Source organism: Poecilia mexicana, unplaced genomic scaffold, assembly GCF_051168715.1.
Source record: "Poecilia mexicana isolate PSO_F unplaced genomic scaffold, ASM5116871v1 scaffold_22, whole genome shotgun sequence".
In the NCBI taxonomy this organism is placed as follows: domain Eukaryota; kingdom Metazoa; phylum Chordata; class Actinopteri; order Cyprinodontiformes; family Poeciliidae; genus Poecilia; species Poecilia mexicana.
This window is the reverse complement of record NW_028263391.1, coordinates 14369092-14388766: the sequence shown is the minus strand read 5'-3', so window position 1 is coordinate 14388766 and position 19675 is coordinate 14369092. Positions and strand designations below refer to the sequence as shown.

The 19675-nt window shown below is 42.9% G+C and overlaps 1 protein-coding gene across 1 annotated transcript in view; it reads right to left on the bottom strand.

Annotated features, from left to right (window-relative positions):
* The window catches only part of runx3 (RUNX family transcription factor 3), a 54388-nt gene that overhangs the window by 4016 nt on the left and 30697 nt on the right, over positions 1–19675 (bottom strand). Inside the window, exons 6-7 of the mRNA XM_014987777.2 lie at positions 9824–9967; positions 3337–3411 (exon numbers count right to left, since the gene is read on the bottom strand). Coding sequence (XP_014843263.1) covers positions 3337–3411; positions 9824–9967 — 219 coding nt within the window. The remainder of the gene's footprint in view (positions 1–3336; positions 3412–9823; positions 9968–19675) is intronic.

Genomic DNA, 19675 nt, shown 5'->3' with positions numbered 1-19675 from the left:
ACACTGAAAATGTTAATTAATTTAAAAGATTCATCTGAAAAGAAGAGCTGTCTCTTTTTCCTTCACCCAGATAAGACGCTTCTGGTGTTTCTAATTCAAGAGTGATGTTAAACGAGGATTTAAAACAGTCACAACCAGTTTCATTTTTGTGTTATGACACATGTACTATTGACTCCACCTGTAGTTCACACTTTGTGAATTTTGTCAAAATTATTAATTGGGTTTTGCATGCTCTTTTTTTTCCTACCACACTTTTTCCTCCTTAACTTTTCAAACTGTAAAAAAGCCTTTGTTGGCAATGTATTGTGTCCCCATTTGATGAGAAAGTGAATTTTGAGTTTTCATTGCCTGTACTTAAAAAGGTTCTAAAATTTACAAAAATGTATTTACCATTAAACGCATATTAAATATTGTTTATTTACTGAAATAAGCAAACTATTTGACATTCATTCTACATTCTAATTTATTTAATTGCACCTGTACATACGAAGCTCCATCTGAGTCCCTGTGACATTCGGATATTTCAGAAGAAAGTCTGATGACTAAGAGTCACGTTTAAACACGGAAGAACTGAAAACGCCCTCTTAATGTCTTTGGTTGTTGGAGAAAGTTCCTCATATTTGCTGTTAGCGTAGTGAGCACCGCATCCACACCTACCACCTGCACACACGTTAGTTTATCCAAACAGAGCTCCGTTCTTGGTTATTTGTTTCTCCCAATGTGGCTTTCTTGGGCTCAATGTGCCCACATGACTTTAAGTGTAAAATAGTGATTTGGATGGCAGAGAAAAGAGAGCTTGTATTTATGAAATAGCAAGCGCTTGCACGCCACAGCCCTAAGGGGGGGGGGGATGCCAAGCTTGCGTGCTGCAGTGTTTTTTCAAATCTCTTCTCCTTGTGTCTGGAGAACAGGATCCATTTTCAGCAACAAAATAGAAAATACGCCTTTGTAATTTCCACGGGCTCGGCTATTCTGTGATTTTTTTTTTTTTTCTTCCTCACACATTCTTATATTTTGTTTTACTTTTCTTGTGTAAAAGCAGAGAGTTTGTTCATGGTGGGGGTGCTGTTTCTTTTTCCAGAGTCTACCAGGAACAGCAGTCGGCTCCATATCTGATTTCATGGAAGGAAAATCCAAGCCATCAGCTGCTGTTGATTCGGGTGAAGTGGAGTCAGATTATTTCCTACTGGACTCCCAAAAAGCCTTTGCTCCCTCTCTGCGTGTGTGTGTGTGTCTCTTCGTCTCTCCCTGCGTGCTCTAAATTTAGGCGTCAGGGTGGAGCTGGGGAGGGGACATGCAGGCTATGGCTGCTGCGTGCCCACCCTGCTTATGATCTCCCTGTTGATTGGAGTTGGTGGAAACATGCTGGCTAAACTGTGGCGGGGATTGACTCCTGCATTCTGTCAGGGGAAACTGGATTGGACACTTATCACAACACTTTAATGGGCTTGTTCAGGCTCAGGCTCTTGGCTGCGAGCCACAAGGTGTCTGCAGACACCTTCCAGGCTCCATGGTCCAGTAGCTCCCTCTGGAGGAGAGAAAGAGCTAAACAAACTGCTGCGTTAACTGAGAGGAGGTCTGCATTTTCTCTCTCCTGCGTACCTTTTTGCATCTCCACCCTCCACCCCCACCCCACTGTAAGTACAGGCTTTGCTGTTGTGGCTGTGGTAACGGCAGTGCATCTTTGGCTCAGAGGGTCTTCCCAACGAAGCTTCGCAGTAGTTGCCTGTAACCTCTGTGGCACAAACCCCACACATGATCTCCATTAGACTCATCTGAAACGTGTTGACTAAATTGCAGGGACAGGAGGAGAAGGGATGGAACCCAGAGGGCTCGCTGGCACCGTCTCCCGTCTGTGATGTTCCCAGTCTGTGAAGTGGGTAGGTGGGAATCAGGGATTTTATTGAGAACATTGTGTTCCAGCGCCCCTTCTTTTTCTCCGCTGCTTCCGAGTCCTGCAAACTCTTTTAAGGGCGGAGCCTTCCTCCTTTCTACATAGCTCAAGAAGTCCACTAGTCTACACTGAAGCGTGTAACCCAGATAGGCCCAGAGGTTTGTCTCATTTGCCTACAGGAGAAACTGATTTTGGTTGTTAACATAAGGGCAGGATTGAAGCGATCGCCTCCATGTGTGCTTAATTGTGCATCGGGCCGCATACGTGTGTATGTGTCTATCCGACTGTGGTAGCTGGTGATGGGAAGATGCAAATCCAGGCGCTCACCTGTGAAATGTTTACTCAGGCTTGATGCAAACTGTGACAGGCAGAGCCCAGGGAATGGTGTCTCAGGCAAATAAGGTGGAGGGAAGGAAAAAGGGAAAGAGATCTCCAGCTGGTGCAGCTACGTGCTATAGTGATATTCCTGAAGGGACTTCGCTGCGTCTCAGTATTAATCAGAACAATTCTGATTCACTGTCTGGTTTGGGTGGCTTGAACAGTGGATACCATTAAGATGAGCAGTCACTGTAGACAGGCATGAGAAGGCTGCTGCTGCTGCTGCTGCTATGCATGCCAAAGAATAGGAGACTCAAATGAACACAAATGACTTCCAGGTGTTTATTTAAGCATCAAGCCTTTGCAGTCAGGGCTTCAAGTTGAATGCAAATGACAATCACCTCTCTGCTGTGGAACCGCGGTCAACAGCACCAAAAGCTTCATCTATGGTAACGCTTCATCATGCCAGAGCACAGCCTCTTTGCATGTTCTCCACTTGTGACATGCAATACAAGCAATGGGAAGTGGAATTTGTGATTGTAGAAAAACCTGAGATTTTACTAATGTATCAACAGGCACAGTGGCACGATTACAATGTTTATTTGTTAAGTAAATCCTTTCCTCGGAGCTGATTCTCCCTTGTGATTTATTGCAGTCACTACCGGTCTTTTGTGTCTGTGACTAGTTTCAAATCTTGGAAATAGCAGCTTAAAAAGTCATATATCTGTTTTCATAAGTCAGACTACTAAACCCTGTCCTGAAAGTCTTCTTTGTGTCTGAAAGTGGGTCCTCTTTACAGTGTGAGTGGATGACTCAGCACGTCTGGTGTGGGGTTGGTGGTTTCTGGGTAAGGCATGGATTAGTGGCAGTGGGGGCTGCTAAGAAAGCAGCAAAGATCCACATCACCCAGAGACAAAGGAAAGAAAGACTGAGTAGGAGGGGATGAAGGAGGGAGACTCAGTGGTGGTGTTAGTGGAATGTAATGGGATGTAGTAAGGCTCTTCAGACAAAATCAAAACAGACCTCACCCCTTACGTTACATGCATGCTTGTTTTTCCAAATCCAGAATCTCAAAGGAGTTGCGTTGATATGGAAACATGAAAAGGGAGAAATCAGTCCCTCACCTGGCCATGATCTCAGATCCTCCTCCACCTTACAGGTCTTCAGAGTGGGCGTATCCATCTGCTCCGGCCACAGACCTGCAGCAAAACACAAAGGAACCGGCAGGTCAATACTGGGATCTGCTTAAATGAGTAATATACACTTTAGTACCCAATTCTTGTGCACACAAACATTCCCTACAACTCAAATATCCATTCAGAATGATACCAGAATCTAGTTGGTGGCTTAAATGTGTCCAGTCAGAGTGCAACAAGCAACAGCACACTAAGCTGGTGTATCCATTTAATTAAGCCCATATGTATAATTTTGAGTCGGAATCTTCTCTTAGATTTGAGAAGATTCACAATGTAAAATTTTAGAATTAATTTTTTTTTTTTTTGCTATTTTTTGTATTAATCAAAAACTAAAAATAATTACTGGTATTTATGCACTTTGTCAGAAAATGTAGCAATTTCTGGATGATTTTAAAATTTGAATGTACAAACACATGTATGGGTTGTAAATCCTTGATGTTTATAGTAATGAAATCATTGTGTTTGGCTTGGGAACCTAAAACACAATCCAAATAGCCTTCTTTATGACTGACTGGTCCAAACTGTCCTGACACCTGGTGGTTTTCAGATGTTTGTTCCTGTCACAAGTTGGCCTCTGCTGACCGAGCAGTGAAGACTGGGAAGAGAAGTGGGTGGGTTTCTCACCACTGTGAGACCAGGCTTGGAAAAACACGCTCCATGGGTGCATATGAGGTATTTTTGGGCCCTTCAGGCGAGACACTGGAGGAGGTGAGATCTCTGCATAGGACACTCGGTAGCCTGTCCAGCAGAGCTGTCAGGAAGCGAAGGAAAGGTCAAGAACCTGCTGGCCCAACGCGTGGGACCCGGCTTCACACCTGTAGGCTACACCGCAGCGGACTTGGGTCAAACAGTTAGTATTTATTCAAAGTCTGAGATGGCGTATTTGCTACCAGACAACCTGCACGAAGCTCTGTTTACAAATGTATCGCATGGTTTTCTGTTTTTTTTTCTTTTTAAGGCACAAGCAATCAGCCATGACTCTGATGCAACAATTAAGTAAACTTCCAATCTCTCAATGTGACAAGTAGTTCTTCGAATGATGCCAAAGGGCAGAGATGGGGATGGGGGCAGGGGGGTGGCACTAGGTTTTTCAGCCACAGCTTGTGTAAGATCTTTGCTTCCCCTGGAGCCCCTTCACTTCCTTTGCAAATGTCCAAATCAGCACTCAGCCACCGAGAGGTCCCGCACTACGCCTCACAATGGCAAATTCTTACACATAAATGGCCTTATTCAGAAAAGCTTGCAAGCAGCTGGTGCGATTCGCTCAAGAAAATAAACATTTCCTTCAAATATTTTGATTGGCCAGCAGACAACATCAATACCAGAGGCACAGATTACCCCTGTTAATAGGAGGACCAGCCCCCTAGGAGGAGCTGCGGAGCGGGGAATGGTGAAGTGTTGACTGCGTCACTAATTAGGCCACTCTGGGACGGTTCCAGTGCAATTTTGGGGATGACAAGAATAAACCCTTCTGCTTTTGAAGTTTATGTGCAGATGAAAGGGATGGCTGAGATGTCGCTTGAGCCAAAATGGCGTCCCGTCCTCATGACTCCGGATCTAGCAACGCCTCTGAGACATGTAATGAATTTGGCGTAATGAAGCGTGTCATTGAGACACAGTGAATACTGGTCCTTGTGCTGACTTCCTGTTTCGCTCAGGCCTTAGGCGTCACACAGGGGAGAGAATGTGTGTGAGGGAGAGAGGAAGATAGAAAGAAAGACGCCAACCGAGGCAAGCAGAGCGAGAGAGAGAGAAAGAGAGCGTGTTACTGAGGGGAGGAACATGGCCTTGGCTCAGCTATGCGGGACATTTGATATGTCTTTTGAGCCCTCACTTATAACGTGAGCAAAAACAAACACATGGGCTGAAAAATCCTACGTTCTCTTTGAGAGCTGGTCGTCTGCCCGCCCTTCCCGTCTCACCCCGGACTCAATAGAGACTGTTCATGGGATACATGTAGTTTCTGTAATTGCTGAAATGTAAAACTCAGCCTCACTCTGATGTGAAGTTATGACTTACACAAACAGCCGAGTCTGGTTTAAAAAAAAAAAAAAAAAAAAAAAAAAAAATTCCACTCACTCTCACTTCTCCTTTTTCATTGTTTTTCACAAAGTTGATGGCTTCAAAAGATTTCCTTTTGGACAAACGTTTTCAGTTTGAAAATTCATTTCTGGGTGACAAAAAAAAAAAAACTAACCACAAGTAAAACTTTCAGGTACCATGACAAATAAACTCTCTGGCAGCCACTGGCATATTATGTAAATATTGAAGTGCAGAAGTAAAGCGGAGCGCCTAAAAGGCTGTTCCAGATTCCTTGTTCTTTTCTGTAGTATTAGCCTCAGCGCCTCCTGCTTTGGTTTGGCAGAAACGTAACGAACATGACGCCTCCTCTCAAACATCCCCGCCGCTACCGGACGGCGCTAATTTCCTGCCCCGCTACCGCTTCTAATTGGCTTATCATGTCACTCTCAGAGTGTGAATTAGTTGTGCGCCTCCCAGCCGAGGCGGCAGCGCAGCCTCCTCAAACCAGGGGGTCCAGCTGGCTTGTTTATGCGGAGTAAACAGTGTGGTCGCTGTGGACGGGCCGGGAGGGGGTACGGCTACATTAAAAACCTTCTCAAGTTTAGTCCAGGCCAGAGGCCACGACGTTAAGATACCGAGAGAGGCTGCCAAGGCACAGCTGCAGCAGATGAGTGCCAGTTAAGCGAAATGAAGCCAGAAGTAACAACATTTGTATTAAGTGTCATACATGGAATGGATTTGCTCTTTTTTTATGTAAAATGCTTTACAAAATATAAATACTTTGGTCTGATTTATTGGGGTTTTATGTGATAGACCAACACAAAGTAGCAGAAAATTATGAAGTGGTAGAAAAATTATATATGGGTTTCAAATAAAAATCTGTAAAGACACACATTAATATTAAGGCGCCCTGAGTTGTTGCCTCTCCTACTTCTGCTGGTTTTGCTCAACCACACATGGAAATTTTCCATAGCTTTTCAAGTTTTTCTAATGACTCTTTTCTAAATCTACCATTTGTGTCCGCTTAAGGTGAAGGAAAACATTCCCACAGCATGATGCTGCCACCACCATGTTTAACTGTGGTAATGATGTTTGTGGCCATGTGTGATGTGGAGTTTTTTTTTTTTTTTTTCTGCTATTCTCACTAAAAGGTCAGATTTGAGTGAATCTCTGAATAATTCTTTACTTTCCCAGTTAATATAGTTTTGTATTGTTTGGGACCTACCATGTCTGTTCAGTAATTTGGTTCCAGTTGATTTTATTTAGTAGTATCCTGAGTAAAAGGGGTTAAATACAAATGCACACCACATTTAAAGGTTTATGTAAAAAAAGAGAAAAACCATTGAAACCCATTTTGTTTTCCTACCACTTCATATTTATGCACCATTTTGTGTGAAAATAAAATACGTTCAGGTTTGTGGTTGAAACCTGACTAAATGTCTTCTTTGCAGGGCATTGTAAGGACAAAAAGTGAATATGGTTTGGAAAAAAAGGAACCGGGGGGAGAATGTATCAGTTCTGTAAAGTTTTAGCAGCTGATATTAAAACCATCACCGCACATTGTGAGACACCCAGAAAGGCGCTTTTGAGCCCTCATCAAAGCTCAGAGCGCTGGATGGTGGAACGTTATGCTTTGGGTCTGATATTCATCTTCAGAGGGGGAACACACAGGTGTTGGAACAAATAACATGTCAAACGATACCACCTCAAAAGTGCCAGCACTTTCTGTTTGGATGATTAAATTGGTGCTGCGTTTCCTTTCTTCCCTTTTCTCAACTGCTAAAGCGAGTTTAAGTTAAAAAACGTTCTTTCTTCTTGGCCGTCTGTTAGAGCTCGTGCCAGGAGGTGGTTGAGTTTTTGTCTGGATTAAGGTAAAAAAAACTGAAATCTGTTTTCCTCTTTTTTTTTTTCCACCCTTTAAGCTAATTCACTTCTTCAATCATGGTTTTTGCTTTTCTTACAGACTGGAAATACCTGTGTACACACTATAAAATGCTGTCAAACTCGCATGAACCTGGAGGAGGAAAAAAGCAAACGATGCCACCCACAGACACAGTCGGCTACACATGTATCTCGCTTGAGGTTTTGAAAACCAGAATAACAATTTAGTGCTCGATTGTCTGAGTGTCAGATTTGCTTGGCTGAACTCGGCGAACCACACATTTTCAAACACGCAGACATGCGCGCACGCACACACACGCGCACGCACGCAGCCCTCCACCCTGGCTGAGAATCATTCCACATGTCTAGCAGGCTTACCTGTGGCCACCGAAGAACAAAAACAAGCAGCGAATGAAGCGTCTGCCAGCGTGCAGGAATCTTGTCACTGCATGCACTGTAATGAGCTCTTAATTACCCCGTCTGTCTCGGGTGCGAGCAGAAAACTTACAACACCGTTCTGTGTGTGAGAAACGGTGTGTTTTTTATTTTCTACGTGCCCCATGGTGCAATTGTGTGATTTAAGATTTTGCACAGATGTCTGAAGACGCGTCCTGCTGACAACAGTACAGACAGTATTTCACAGCTCAGTCAACAAAATGAAGCAAGAGGGCTTTGAGGAGAGGTGACACCATATTTTCCTCTTCTTTTCTCGTCGTTTCTCGGGAGGGGGAAAATGTAGGATAATGGAAAACATCTTTTGTAACAGCGAGACGGGAATCCATTTAATTATAGCTTGCTGATGGGCGATCTATCACCCGGCGATACTCAAACAAACAGGCTCTGCGATGTAAAGTATCAGCGGAGCACAACTGCGTCTGGCAAGGCTGAAAAAAGCCGAGGAGTGCGTGTTGTTGATATGTAAACACCTCCCCGCGTCTCTAGATGGGATTTATTACAGCAAGTCTATTTTTGTTTGAGCTTTGCTTCTAATTCTGCAGCCCTTGTCGTCTGCGTGTACTGGAAGCTGCTCAGAGGAGACGGTGAAGTGGGAGGGAGGGCCCCGGCCATCTTACTCTGTTATTTAATTATTTTACCACTCTTGCCCTGCGGTGCGGCGTACATGACGCTAATACCACAGATTAAGGTGTGTGGTTTTTATGGCCCTTCCCCTCCTCTGCAGCTGTAACACGAAGCTCAAGGCCTTCAGCGTCTCTGACACTTCCAGCTGATGTTAACATGTTTTGTCGGCTCTCCGTTTATGCGCTGCAGAAGTGTGTGTTGCAACACTGCAGCCCTTTGAAGCCCCAAAAGCCTGTGATGCTCTAATTCCCGCCCTAATCCTGCGCGAGGAGTCTGCCGTCTGGACTGTGTCTGCACACCTCTGCGCCCCGCACATTCAAGACGGGCCTCAGAAGCTTAAAGCTCCCAGTTTAAGCTTAGCCGCAGGGGGCTTTCTGCTGGCAGACAACCCACAGAGCTTCTGGCAAAACAGAAAATTAACATCATAGTGGCGGCATTGTGCACTGTACTTAAAGAAAAATAAATCAAAAAAATAAATAAATAAAAAGAGCAAACTATTTTCGAAGTTTACCGGTAGCTGCTGTTTCTAAAATGGCTGATGTGTTTTTCATCTTGGTACAGGATGTGGAGGGAACAACATTAGCATCAACAGAAAGTAAGGACATGGGGGAGCACGAGTAAAAGACCCAGTGTTCCCAGCAGTCAGCTGTTAGATTAGGCCTAAACTGGTGACTCAGCACTGCCTAAGCTTAAGCACAAGGCCAAACACTGTATGGATGTGATGTTCTCAGATAGGACTGCATCCACATGCAGCTCCCAAACAAGCCCTCCTATCCACAGCAACACATTCGCTCTAAGGTAATGAGAATCATTATCCTGCATGAGAACAGAGGAGTGGGCGGGAGGGGAGTGAATGCCTTCATCCCTCGTTCTCTCTGATATCCCGCTGAAGAGCCTCTGACACATGATGAGGAATGAAGAGTCATCCTCAGCCCGGTCGTCATCCAGGCAGCTGTTCTCAAAACGCGCACACACACACGCATAACGAAAAGATCGCACCACCTCAGCCTCAGTCACAGCCTTCCTCCCACCCCCACACACTCAGCCAGTCTGAGAGTGACGCGAGTGCCAAGGTAGCGGACGGCTGTTACATTCCTGTAATGTGAGGTTCAGCCAAATCCGATGGCAGGGCCGGCTGTGTCACCTGGCAGTTGGTTCTCTTCAACACTAGTTATCCCAGGACAGAACTGAAGCTCCCTGCAAGCCCCTCCATATACACACACACGCACACACACACACACACACACTGCCAACCCAGAACTTAAACCCCCCCGCCACCCCCACATTGACTTTAAGCCCTCGACAGAACTTTTTGTGTACACAGATTTGTGGTTCTGATTACTTGAAACCAATTTCCCTCAAAGTGAGGTGACTTTTCGCTGTTGCGGTTTTTATTTTGAGGAAGCCGCTTGCAAGCGTTTGAAGTCCTCACCTTGTGTGGTACTGAGGTGTGTCTGCATGGGGCGTGGATTGTTGTTGACCGGGCCTATCCGCATAGACCGCTGGTAGCGCTCAATTTCTGACAGCCGGTCGGAAAACTGCATCTTCGTGGTGTCTTCCATCTTCACTCGGTGTCCTGCAAGATGGAGGAACATGCACGTTTTACTTCCTTCACAATGGCTGAGGGAAAGTTGTAAGCATCCTGAAGCCAGCGTTGATCTTTTTCTTGAGTACAAGAGCAGATTATTAAATTAGAATATCACCGAGAAGCCGATTTATTTCAATAATTCGGTTCAAAAAGGAAAACTTGTGTTTTATAGATTTTTTTTTTATATCAAGCTGTCCAGAAGACTGTCACCGAGACCTTTCACAATGACGGTAAAAAGCTGGATGTTTAGATCACCGTGTCCAAGCATTTCAGTGGAAAGTTGAGTGGAAGGAAAAGTGGACCTTCAGCTGTACAGTATTTAAAATGTCCTGGAAGACAGCTTTGCTAATTTTAAACTTGAACAAACACAGTGACGCAGAACTAGTAAATGACATGGCTGATCAAATCATCACTGACTGAAACGTCTGAATAAACCTCACTAACTTGGAGCCTCTCTGTTGTTCCTCCAGGCACTAGGATCTGAATTTCTAAATGAAACTGCTGAATTGTAATTTGGACCTCTGGGCAGCAGTGCAGGTCCTTTTCTCCCCAGCCAAGGTACAGTGGTTTAGAAGATGTTTCCGGTTGAGGAGCAGTTAAAAATAAGGATTGTACTAGTTTTAGCTCCGGTTCCGGACAAAGTCTTGGAGCACAAACTTCAGCTGCAGTTGCCTTGTAGATCTCTCCCAACGTCTTAAATAGAGTTTGGTTTACAATCTCTGCAAGGCCGCGATTACTTTTGTAACTTGTGCACCTTGTTTTATGACACTTTTTCCTTCCACATAACTTTCCAATAATATCCTTGAACACAGCGCTTTATAAAGCCAGCTTCTTATGGCAACTTCCAAAGTCAGCGGTCTTGCCCATGTTTGTGTAGGCCAGAATAGTCCTGTATTAAAAATATGTTTTAAATTGTTCTGTAATATTGTAATTTTCTGAGAAGCTGAGTATTGTTTTCATTAGCTTTATGCCATAGCCAGTGCTTGAAACATGTCTACTTTAAATGTGTGAGATGAATCTACGTAATGAGTTTAGCTTTTTTCATCTGAATCATTGGGATTAATCGTTATGTAACAATTACATTCTGAATTTGAGAGAACTAAGGAATTGAAACAGGACCCCTCTATCTACTTTTAGAATAATCCAAGGTAAACATATGTACAGAGGAAGCTACTGTTGCCATGTTTTTAGCTGCCAAACACAAAAATATTATTAGAATGTCAGCAGACCTTGAAATACACTGGCTAGACACTAAATGTTGCCCAAGCTGCACCTGCTGCTACGTCACCCACAGATAACGATGGTGTAAGTGGTTGAAAATAATTGCTGCAGGAATGTTGTTTTCCCTGAAACTGATGTCTAATAAAGTGCGAATTATTGCATTAGGAGTCTCTGAAAAGTGATGAGGTTAAATGATCTTTATCTGTAGTGCCTCATTTGAAAAACAGCACAATGTGACTACATCTACCCCTAATAACATCCCCCTATCTTGCTCTTTCTCTCTCTCTCTCCCACACACACACACACCCCCGCACCAACACAAATTCAGGTCTGACTGACACAGCACTTAGTCAAAAGGAAACACCCAAACAAGGTTATGAGACCTTATAGTCATCAGTCTTCAGCGTAGCAAAGAAAAAACACAGAAAGAGATGTTTATGTGCACATATGTGTATGTGTTCAGGAGGTGAAGTCAGGGAAGGAGAAGTGACGCATTTCTGCTGCACCTAGAAAACTAACCAACACACTTAGTGCCCTTATCACTCTGCGGTCCCCTTCGGGGAAATGGTAAGAGAAGAAATGAACTCTGATTGTGCCTTTTACGTGGACAGACGCATGTGTATTTGCACATGCACATGCTTTACATGTGAACACACCTTAAATGCCAGACGTGAGTCCGGATGCCTCTAATGGGGGGAAGAGATTTTAATGTAACTATCAATGCACCAAAACTGTGTGTCAACCAGCATGTATACATTCTGTGGTTTTCTCCCTGGCATCTCTACAGAGTAGCCTAATGTGAAGTAATGGCTGGATTTGAATATTTTATCACAATATAAAGAGGGCAAGGCAGACGGACCAATATGGATTTTGCCCGTCCTTTCTCTCCACTGACCCATGGGCAATATATCTTCCCTCCGAGGCTGACCCATGGGTAAAGTTTCCTCCCGTTTACCGCTCTGTCCATTTGTTTGGACCCACTGCCTCCTTTCAGTCTTCATCTTTAAAATTATATAGAATTATATATATATATATATATATATATATAGAACAAAAAACTTATTTTTGATCATTCACAATTCCGATCTTGTTCCAATTGATTTATGCTTTCTCTTATTTACTAGCCATGTGCCTAAATTAACAGCATTTAGTGCAATGATCAGCCTCAAACACTATCCTCGAGGTGCGTTTGTGAGCAATAGATTTTTTTTTATATGTATACATAAATTGTGTCATTGGACTTCAAAGATTTCTTTGAGAATTCAAGAAAGCTGGTGTAAAAATACCGGTTTATGTCTGTCACACTTTTTCAGTGTTTTAATAGATGTTACTGAAAAATGGGGAACAAGTTGTGTTTTGTGATAAGTAATTTGAAAACAAATTGCCAGAAGGTAAAATTAAAAATGAGCTCTTTGTTAGTTTCTCTCCAGTCTGTCAACAAGAGACCAGCATTTTGCTTAAATTTAAGAGATTTTTTAATCGGGGCATAACGACACATCCATCTCATGAGGTGATGCATGACACCAAGTTCCGAGAACAAGATTTTATTTATTTTATTTTTATTTATTTGAAAAACCACAAATCACTATTTTTTTTTTTTTTTTTTTTTTTTTTTTTAGCAAATTGTATCCGTTTGTTTTTTTTTTTATAAAATCTGTAATCAAGAATATCCCTGTTCAGGCTTAAATATTTAACAGTTTTTCATGCTTGTTTGTCCCGAAGACAAAAGTCAATGCTTGCTCTTGCTCTTGCTTGCTCAAACTTTTTTTTTTTAAAGAATCTATGGTCAGTGGATAATTATCCAGCACAGGCCTATTCATTTTACATATGTAATATTATGAACTGGATATAATTTACATACAGCCAGACCTACAATTTAAAGTGCTGGATTCTTCCTCAATGCTTGTGTTGTCAATCCAATGAAAGGTATTTATTAGGCACCTTCATTGGCACCACAGAATAATTAAAGAGCTGCTTCCTTCCCCATTTCAAAATAAAAGTCTCAAATATTGGTATGCTTGAAACATATCTAAGACTCATTAATTATTTGCAATTATGGGATGTTATATTTGTCTCAGAAGTTGAAGCTGCAAGTTGGAAAATAATGGGTTATGGTGCTATTAGCATCATAACACCATAATATATTTAAATTTATGTAGTTAAAGATAAATGAAAATATTCTCAAAGAAAGATTGTTCTGTGCTAAGGGCAACCCTGATTTAATGAGACAAACTGTAAAGAGTAAGTAATTGTTTTTTTTATCTTTCACTCCTAAAGTCCAATGAGGTTTGGAATTACAACTTTCAGCTTCCTCACTGTGTTTCCAGAAAGTGCCATTATTTCACCAGCTAGTAGCAATTAGGTGTTGCTATACGAGACAAACTTTCACTTTGATGGGAAATGTTAAGTTAATTTAATATTACAAGAACTAATACCAACGCTAATTTTTAATGCCAGAATGATTCATAGGTCAGAAGTGAGTATGTTAGCTACACGCTTAATTAAAAATGAAGCGCAAGTAAAACTAACCACAAGCACATCATTACCACAAGAATGGTGTGCTTTGAAAAACAAAAATGGCATTAAGAAAGGTATTAAAGTCCAGAGCGCGAGAGTATCTGGCTCCATGGTGAAAATACATGTTAAATGATGCCCAATGAGCGAGAATCTAGCAGCGACAACTCCAGGACGTTTTTTTTGTTTTTTGTTTTTTCACACATTCTGATCAGCAGTAACCTTGAACTTAACAAGTCTGAGAAAAATTCAGTTATGACTAATCTGCTGGAGCAGAAACTGCTGTTCTTCTGCTGCTGTAAAGCAGCTTGATTTCCTGAACATTATGACACCAACTCAGCCGCTGTACCACTTTGGTCTCTGCCGTTACTCAGGAACACCACCCCCCTCTTCATGCGCTCTGGGATATCTCTTTATTCAGATGCTTTGCAGTCGGTCTGTCTTCTCTTTAAACTGCAGTGGAAGGAATGCAGGTTGGCGTTTTCTGTCTCTGACACACAGAGACCACTGTCAACTCCAGACCAGAGTACTGCCAGCCTAGGGGTAGCAGCCCTCCAAATATAGCCCCTATATGTGTCCTTGCGTCGTTATTAAGAGATTTACACCACCTCAAATGGCTGAGGTCAGGGAAATGATACATCCCAATGCTCTCTGGCTGGAAAGAAAAAGCAGATGCCACAGAGGGGGAAAAAATATATAATTGGTCAGTTTTTCTGTTTCCAGTGGTGGTCTGAGATGAATTAGCTCTTTAAAGATGAAAGTAATCATTCAGCCGCCCACAAATACACACACACACACACACCCACACACACACACACACACTTGAGCTGCAGATCTCGTGGCCTGGTTCCAGCTGGCAGGGACAGACACACACACACACACACGCACACACACACACTCATGTGCTGCATGTGGCGACAGTGTTCACAGCTTCCAGCAGGGGGGGTTCAGTGTGATGTGAGAGGGTGATGTGTTTTTTTTTTTTTTTAGGAGTGGGAGTTTTTGATGCATCATTAGAACTAGGCCTGGAGCCCATTAACCCGGGACCCACAGTTACTGTTAACACCACTAATCAACTGATGGGCAGCTAAAGACCCTCCTTCCCTCTGCTTTCTATCCTCTTTTCTTTCTTTGCTTGGATAAAATTAACATTTTATTAACAGATTTTTTGTGAATAGTTCTTTAACAAGAGTATTTATTTTCCTTTCCCCCAGTCGTAATGGGGAAAGCAATCGTGGAACGGCGGCTGTCCAAGAAGATTCAGTGTTGGACTCTTGGCTGGGGAATTTCTCTGATCAGTTTACATGTTCTCTGTGTGCATGTATGGGCGCTATTAAGGTACTTCTGCTTCCTCCCTCCATCCAAAAACATGTACTGTATGTAATCGCCCACTTTAAATTGCCCTTAGGTGTGACCATGTTCATGTGGTTGCTTATGTTTTGCCATTTGGTCAACTGGTGAACAGTCCAGAGTGTATCTGTGCTCTTAGAAAATAGTAACATGCAAACTCTTTGTCCTTGCACACCTGCTATAAGTGCATCTGAAACAATTAGAATATCATCTAAAAGTCCATTGTTGTTTATCAGCTGTAAAAGTGAAACTCACATAGAATCATAACTTAGTGTTTTTAAAAAAAATTATTATTATAACTTCCAACTAAAGAAAACTTGGTATTTAAGCAGTTGGTTCTTAATGAAGAGCTTCTTCAATGCATTATGGAAACGTTAAGTGGAAGGAAAAAATATGCACAAACTACAGCCTGCATTACAGAAACATTATCATCTACACAATCATGGAGAACACTAACATCTTTCCAGCAGACTGTAAAACACAACCAACATAAGGATGGTAAGCCACCAAAGGTCATTTGTAAAGAATCTGGCTGTTCAGAATGATGTATCTTAGCATTTTATTTGTAAGTTTACTGGAAGGCAAAAGTGTCACAAAAAAGGCGAACAACCAACAGAGACAATTGAAGTGGTGAAAGCAAACTGTGGAGCAAAGGCTGCAGCTGAAGTCAACATCTCCTATAAACAGAGGGAGATGAGAGGAACCAAACTGGGCTTCCTTGATGCCTTAGCAGATCCAAAGGCTGAACACCGTCATGCCAAACTGCTGTTGCAAGCTTGATGCCGTAATTAATAAAAAAACAAGCCTCAACCAAGTTTACAGTGAGCAGATATTTCTGTAGTGCAATTACATTTATTATTTTATATATACATTTAAATAAAAAGACATTTTGTGAGTTTTGTAATTGAGACAATTATCAAAATTATTAGAAGAAAATACCTGAAATATTTCTGTTTGTAAAATAATGTATATAAGATACAAAAACTTAATTTCCTTTTTGATGACTTTCTAGTTAACTCAGATGCAATAAAATAAAAATGCTGTATTCTGATGTGAAAAAAAAAAAAGCAAAAGTAAAACATGCATCACGTTGAGGCGTTCAGCCTTTAGCCTGGTCGGTTCTGTATTCATGTGCGGCTCGTCGGGTTTGACCACCTGCGTTTGACTTAGACTCTGCGGGGCCGAGGGCCAGAGGGGGGCTCCACACCAGCCCCCTTTCAGAGAGGGGGTAGTTTTCGTGGTCAGATGAATATTTAATGCATCAGGGTGCACTTAGTAGAGAATGTCCTGGTTCTTTTTTTCTATCTATGATATCATAACCACAAGATAGAGCTGGGAGATGGGAGTCAATGCACATATGAGGCCTAAACGGCAGCTCAATATGCATCCAGTGTCGAAAATGGATGCTGGAGGTTGTAGATTTACTAGCCTCCTCTCAGGGTAGTGGTCGCATCAACTGAAAGCATTATGGAAGTCTACGAAGAATAAATAAAATGCTTGATATAAAATGTCTGGTATTAAGGATGCACCGAGAGGCGGTGGCTGCGCTTTGAAGAACTGGGTGCGCCGTTCCCTGCCCTGCTTTGTTTTGTATGTGAATTGTTTTGTTTTCTTTTTGTATTTCCTGATAGTTTCTCATAATTGCTGCAGGCTAGCGTGACAAGTTATTTTGCACTTTTACTCCAGGCCTTTGAAGCACATGGAGGCAGGTAAAGTGAAAGTATGGTAAAGCTTTTTTTTTTTGTTTTTACTGTACTGGATTTTTACTGGATTGTTTTTACTGTACTGTTCATGTGGTCTGGCCTGGAGGAGCAGGCCAGACCACATGAACGGTAAAATCCACCCTGGCCTTCCTCCACGAAGCCCATATCAGCTCAACACAGAGACCATTTGCTCGGTGAGGTGACTGCCAGGGCTTGAACGTGATGCCACATTTAAATGATCGCCCAGCTCAATGTGTTTCCTCTCTTCATTCATCCCTTTTTTTCCCAACTTCTTCTGTGTCTGCATTAAAATAAACAATGAAAACTCAATCGTTTCCTTGAAGACACGCACTACAACACGAGCCCTCCACACTATCTGTGCAGCAAAGGGCAAGGCGTGCTTTGGCTCGAAACCAAACCTTCACAGAATTTATTTGTAGTGTAAATATTTTCATCGACTGTACAAATGGACTTGATGCGTGCATCAAACATAGTGAAAACTATGCCTGGACTGCATTGTCTTGCATGGTTGCCATAGGATTACATGTAAAAAAAAAAGTTATAAATGGTGAAAAATGCAGTTACATTTGAGAAAAAACACAAAAATAGCATTTATCCTCACTTGCAGGTCATATAAGCTTGGATGTGTTATTTGTTCTAAAAGCTTGAAAAAAAAAAAAACGCGAGCTGCATCCTTATCTCGCTTCTGAAAGCCGTCAGCTCGATGTGGAGCGACAGTTGAACACATGCAGCGCTGGGGCCTACTTGCCTGTCTGCAAACTTCCGTTTGCCCTCAACAGACGCTGAGGACGTTTCAACATCTGTTGAGCAAAGCAGTGCACACCTGTCTTCCTCTTCCTCCTCTCTAGCGGACCTGAACTCCCCCCCCTCGAGCTCTTGCTCCCACCCCACTGCTTTCTGCCACCCTTTTTTCTTCTACTTCCCTTTTTTACCTCTATTCCAGGCACCCTGCTAACAAAGCATCTCTGCGGCGGCGGCGTGTTTGGCACTCCGCTTGCCAAGGCCACCAATCACACCACCAAGTATTTACAGTGGGGCAAATCAAAGTTCTTGTTTTGAGGCAGACCCTGAGGGATGTGGGTTTTACCCTTGGTTGGTGATTGTGGCTGTCTCGTCTGGGCCAAATTGAGTCAATGCTAGCCACATACAGACATCTCTCTGCTTTAAAATAATTTACATAACTCCTCTAACGCTTTCAATATGAACGCATGAAACGGCAGTGCTGTTATTATCACAGATGAAATGTGGGAAGCAATTTTTTTTTTCTTTTTCTCACAAACGGGAGTAGAAAATCTCTGGACTCGGTTGCAAATAGGGGTTTATAGGGCTTTCTGAAGTTATCTGTAGCTCATCCTGTACGACCACAGCTCGGATCTGCTCCCTCAGGCAGATGCATCACAATCTCTGGGGACATAAGCAGTGTGAAAAATCCCCCTCGCAGGCCTGAAAACAAGTCGCTCACAGCGGAAGTTGCTACATGAGACTGTTTGAGCAAAGAGCACAGCCTTCCTTTTCTGATAAGGGGGGATAAAGTGCTTTGTGTGTCAGTGTGTGTGAGACAGAAGCAGCGACTGGCCTATAAAAAAATTAAAAAAAGACACGTTCGGGCAGGCTGGACGGGGTGCAGGGGTGCCAGCATAGGAGCCAATGCACCCGGATTCTTTAACAATACTGCAAAGCCCGTAGCAAGTAAAGAGCAATCATTCCTCCTTTGTGCAGCTGCTTTGTTCTTTATGCGTGTGTGTGTGTTTAACTGTCTCCTACTGGAACGCAGGCGTGTTGGGGGGTGATAGAAATGGGGCTGTTTTTCAGCCCTCTTGGCTCCTTGCCTGCAGACGTTGCTGATTTCCCACTGCTGCTGCTGTTTTGGCCTTGTCGAACACAGAAGGCCTATTTGGCTCCACTGACAGCTCAAATTAAAGCAATAAACTGCTGCTAGTTTGTTATTTTAGCTCTAATGGTGAATGAGGTTGTTGTGAGTGCGTGTGTGTGTGTGATGGTGTTTGCATGTTTTCAGGTTGCTCTAAGCAGCAAGGTGCTGAAGCAAAGGTGGGGGCTCTTGCAGAGCTGTGAGAAAGGGAAGCAAGCTGCTTGCTGTCACATACATCAATGCAACGCCAGTAGATGTGTCAAACAGCTTTGTGTTCACACCTCCATGCACACCAGATCACGCACAATAAAGTGCAACGACTAGTGCATTGGCCCTAAACAAACACACAGCTCGCAAAATGTTCCACTGAACTGACAATTGATATTCCAGGTGAGTCAGAGGACATGTCAGAGATGTAAATGTATTAATTTTCCATTGCGCTCGCTTCACCTTCTGAATTCACCGGGCTGTTTGAGCTGCAGGTGTGAGCTTACAAAACTGACCTCACTTTTTCTGCAGCGATTCCCGTCAAGGCTTCGCTCTGTGCTTTGCCATGAGGACTGCATCCGTCTCCACTTGTGGAACCTCGCTGTACCTATTATTTGCTTGCTGTTCCTAACTGTCGAGGTCTAAAGAAATAAATATCCAAACCGCAGGGTGGTGGTACGCTTCGTCTTTCCCAGCAACCAACAGGTGCTTCATTCCCTCGAGCCGCCCCCACAGCACCATCCCAGTGGAGAAAACCATTTATTGTCATAATGCAGCAGCCTAGAAAAATTGACTATTTTTCTAAATGCAGATCATAACTTTTACTGAATTACAGCTGAAAGGTCGTAATGGCCCCCTCCTGTAAGGGTCAGTGTAAATAAGGAAGAATGAGCGCACACAGAGTGGGCATTTTACTTCCCCTGGTAGGTGAGTAAACAGGAAAGACGCTTGGCTGGCGAGTTTAGAAGAGAGCCAGCGTTCTCATCTGATTCTCAGAAAACGCCTGCTTGCATCATCAGAGCAAAAAAA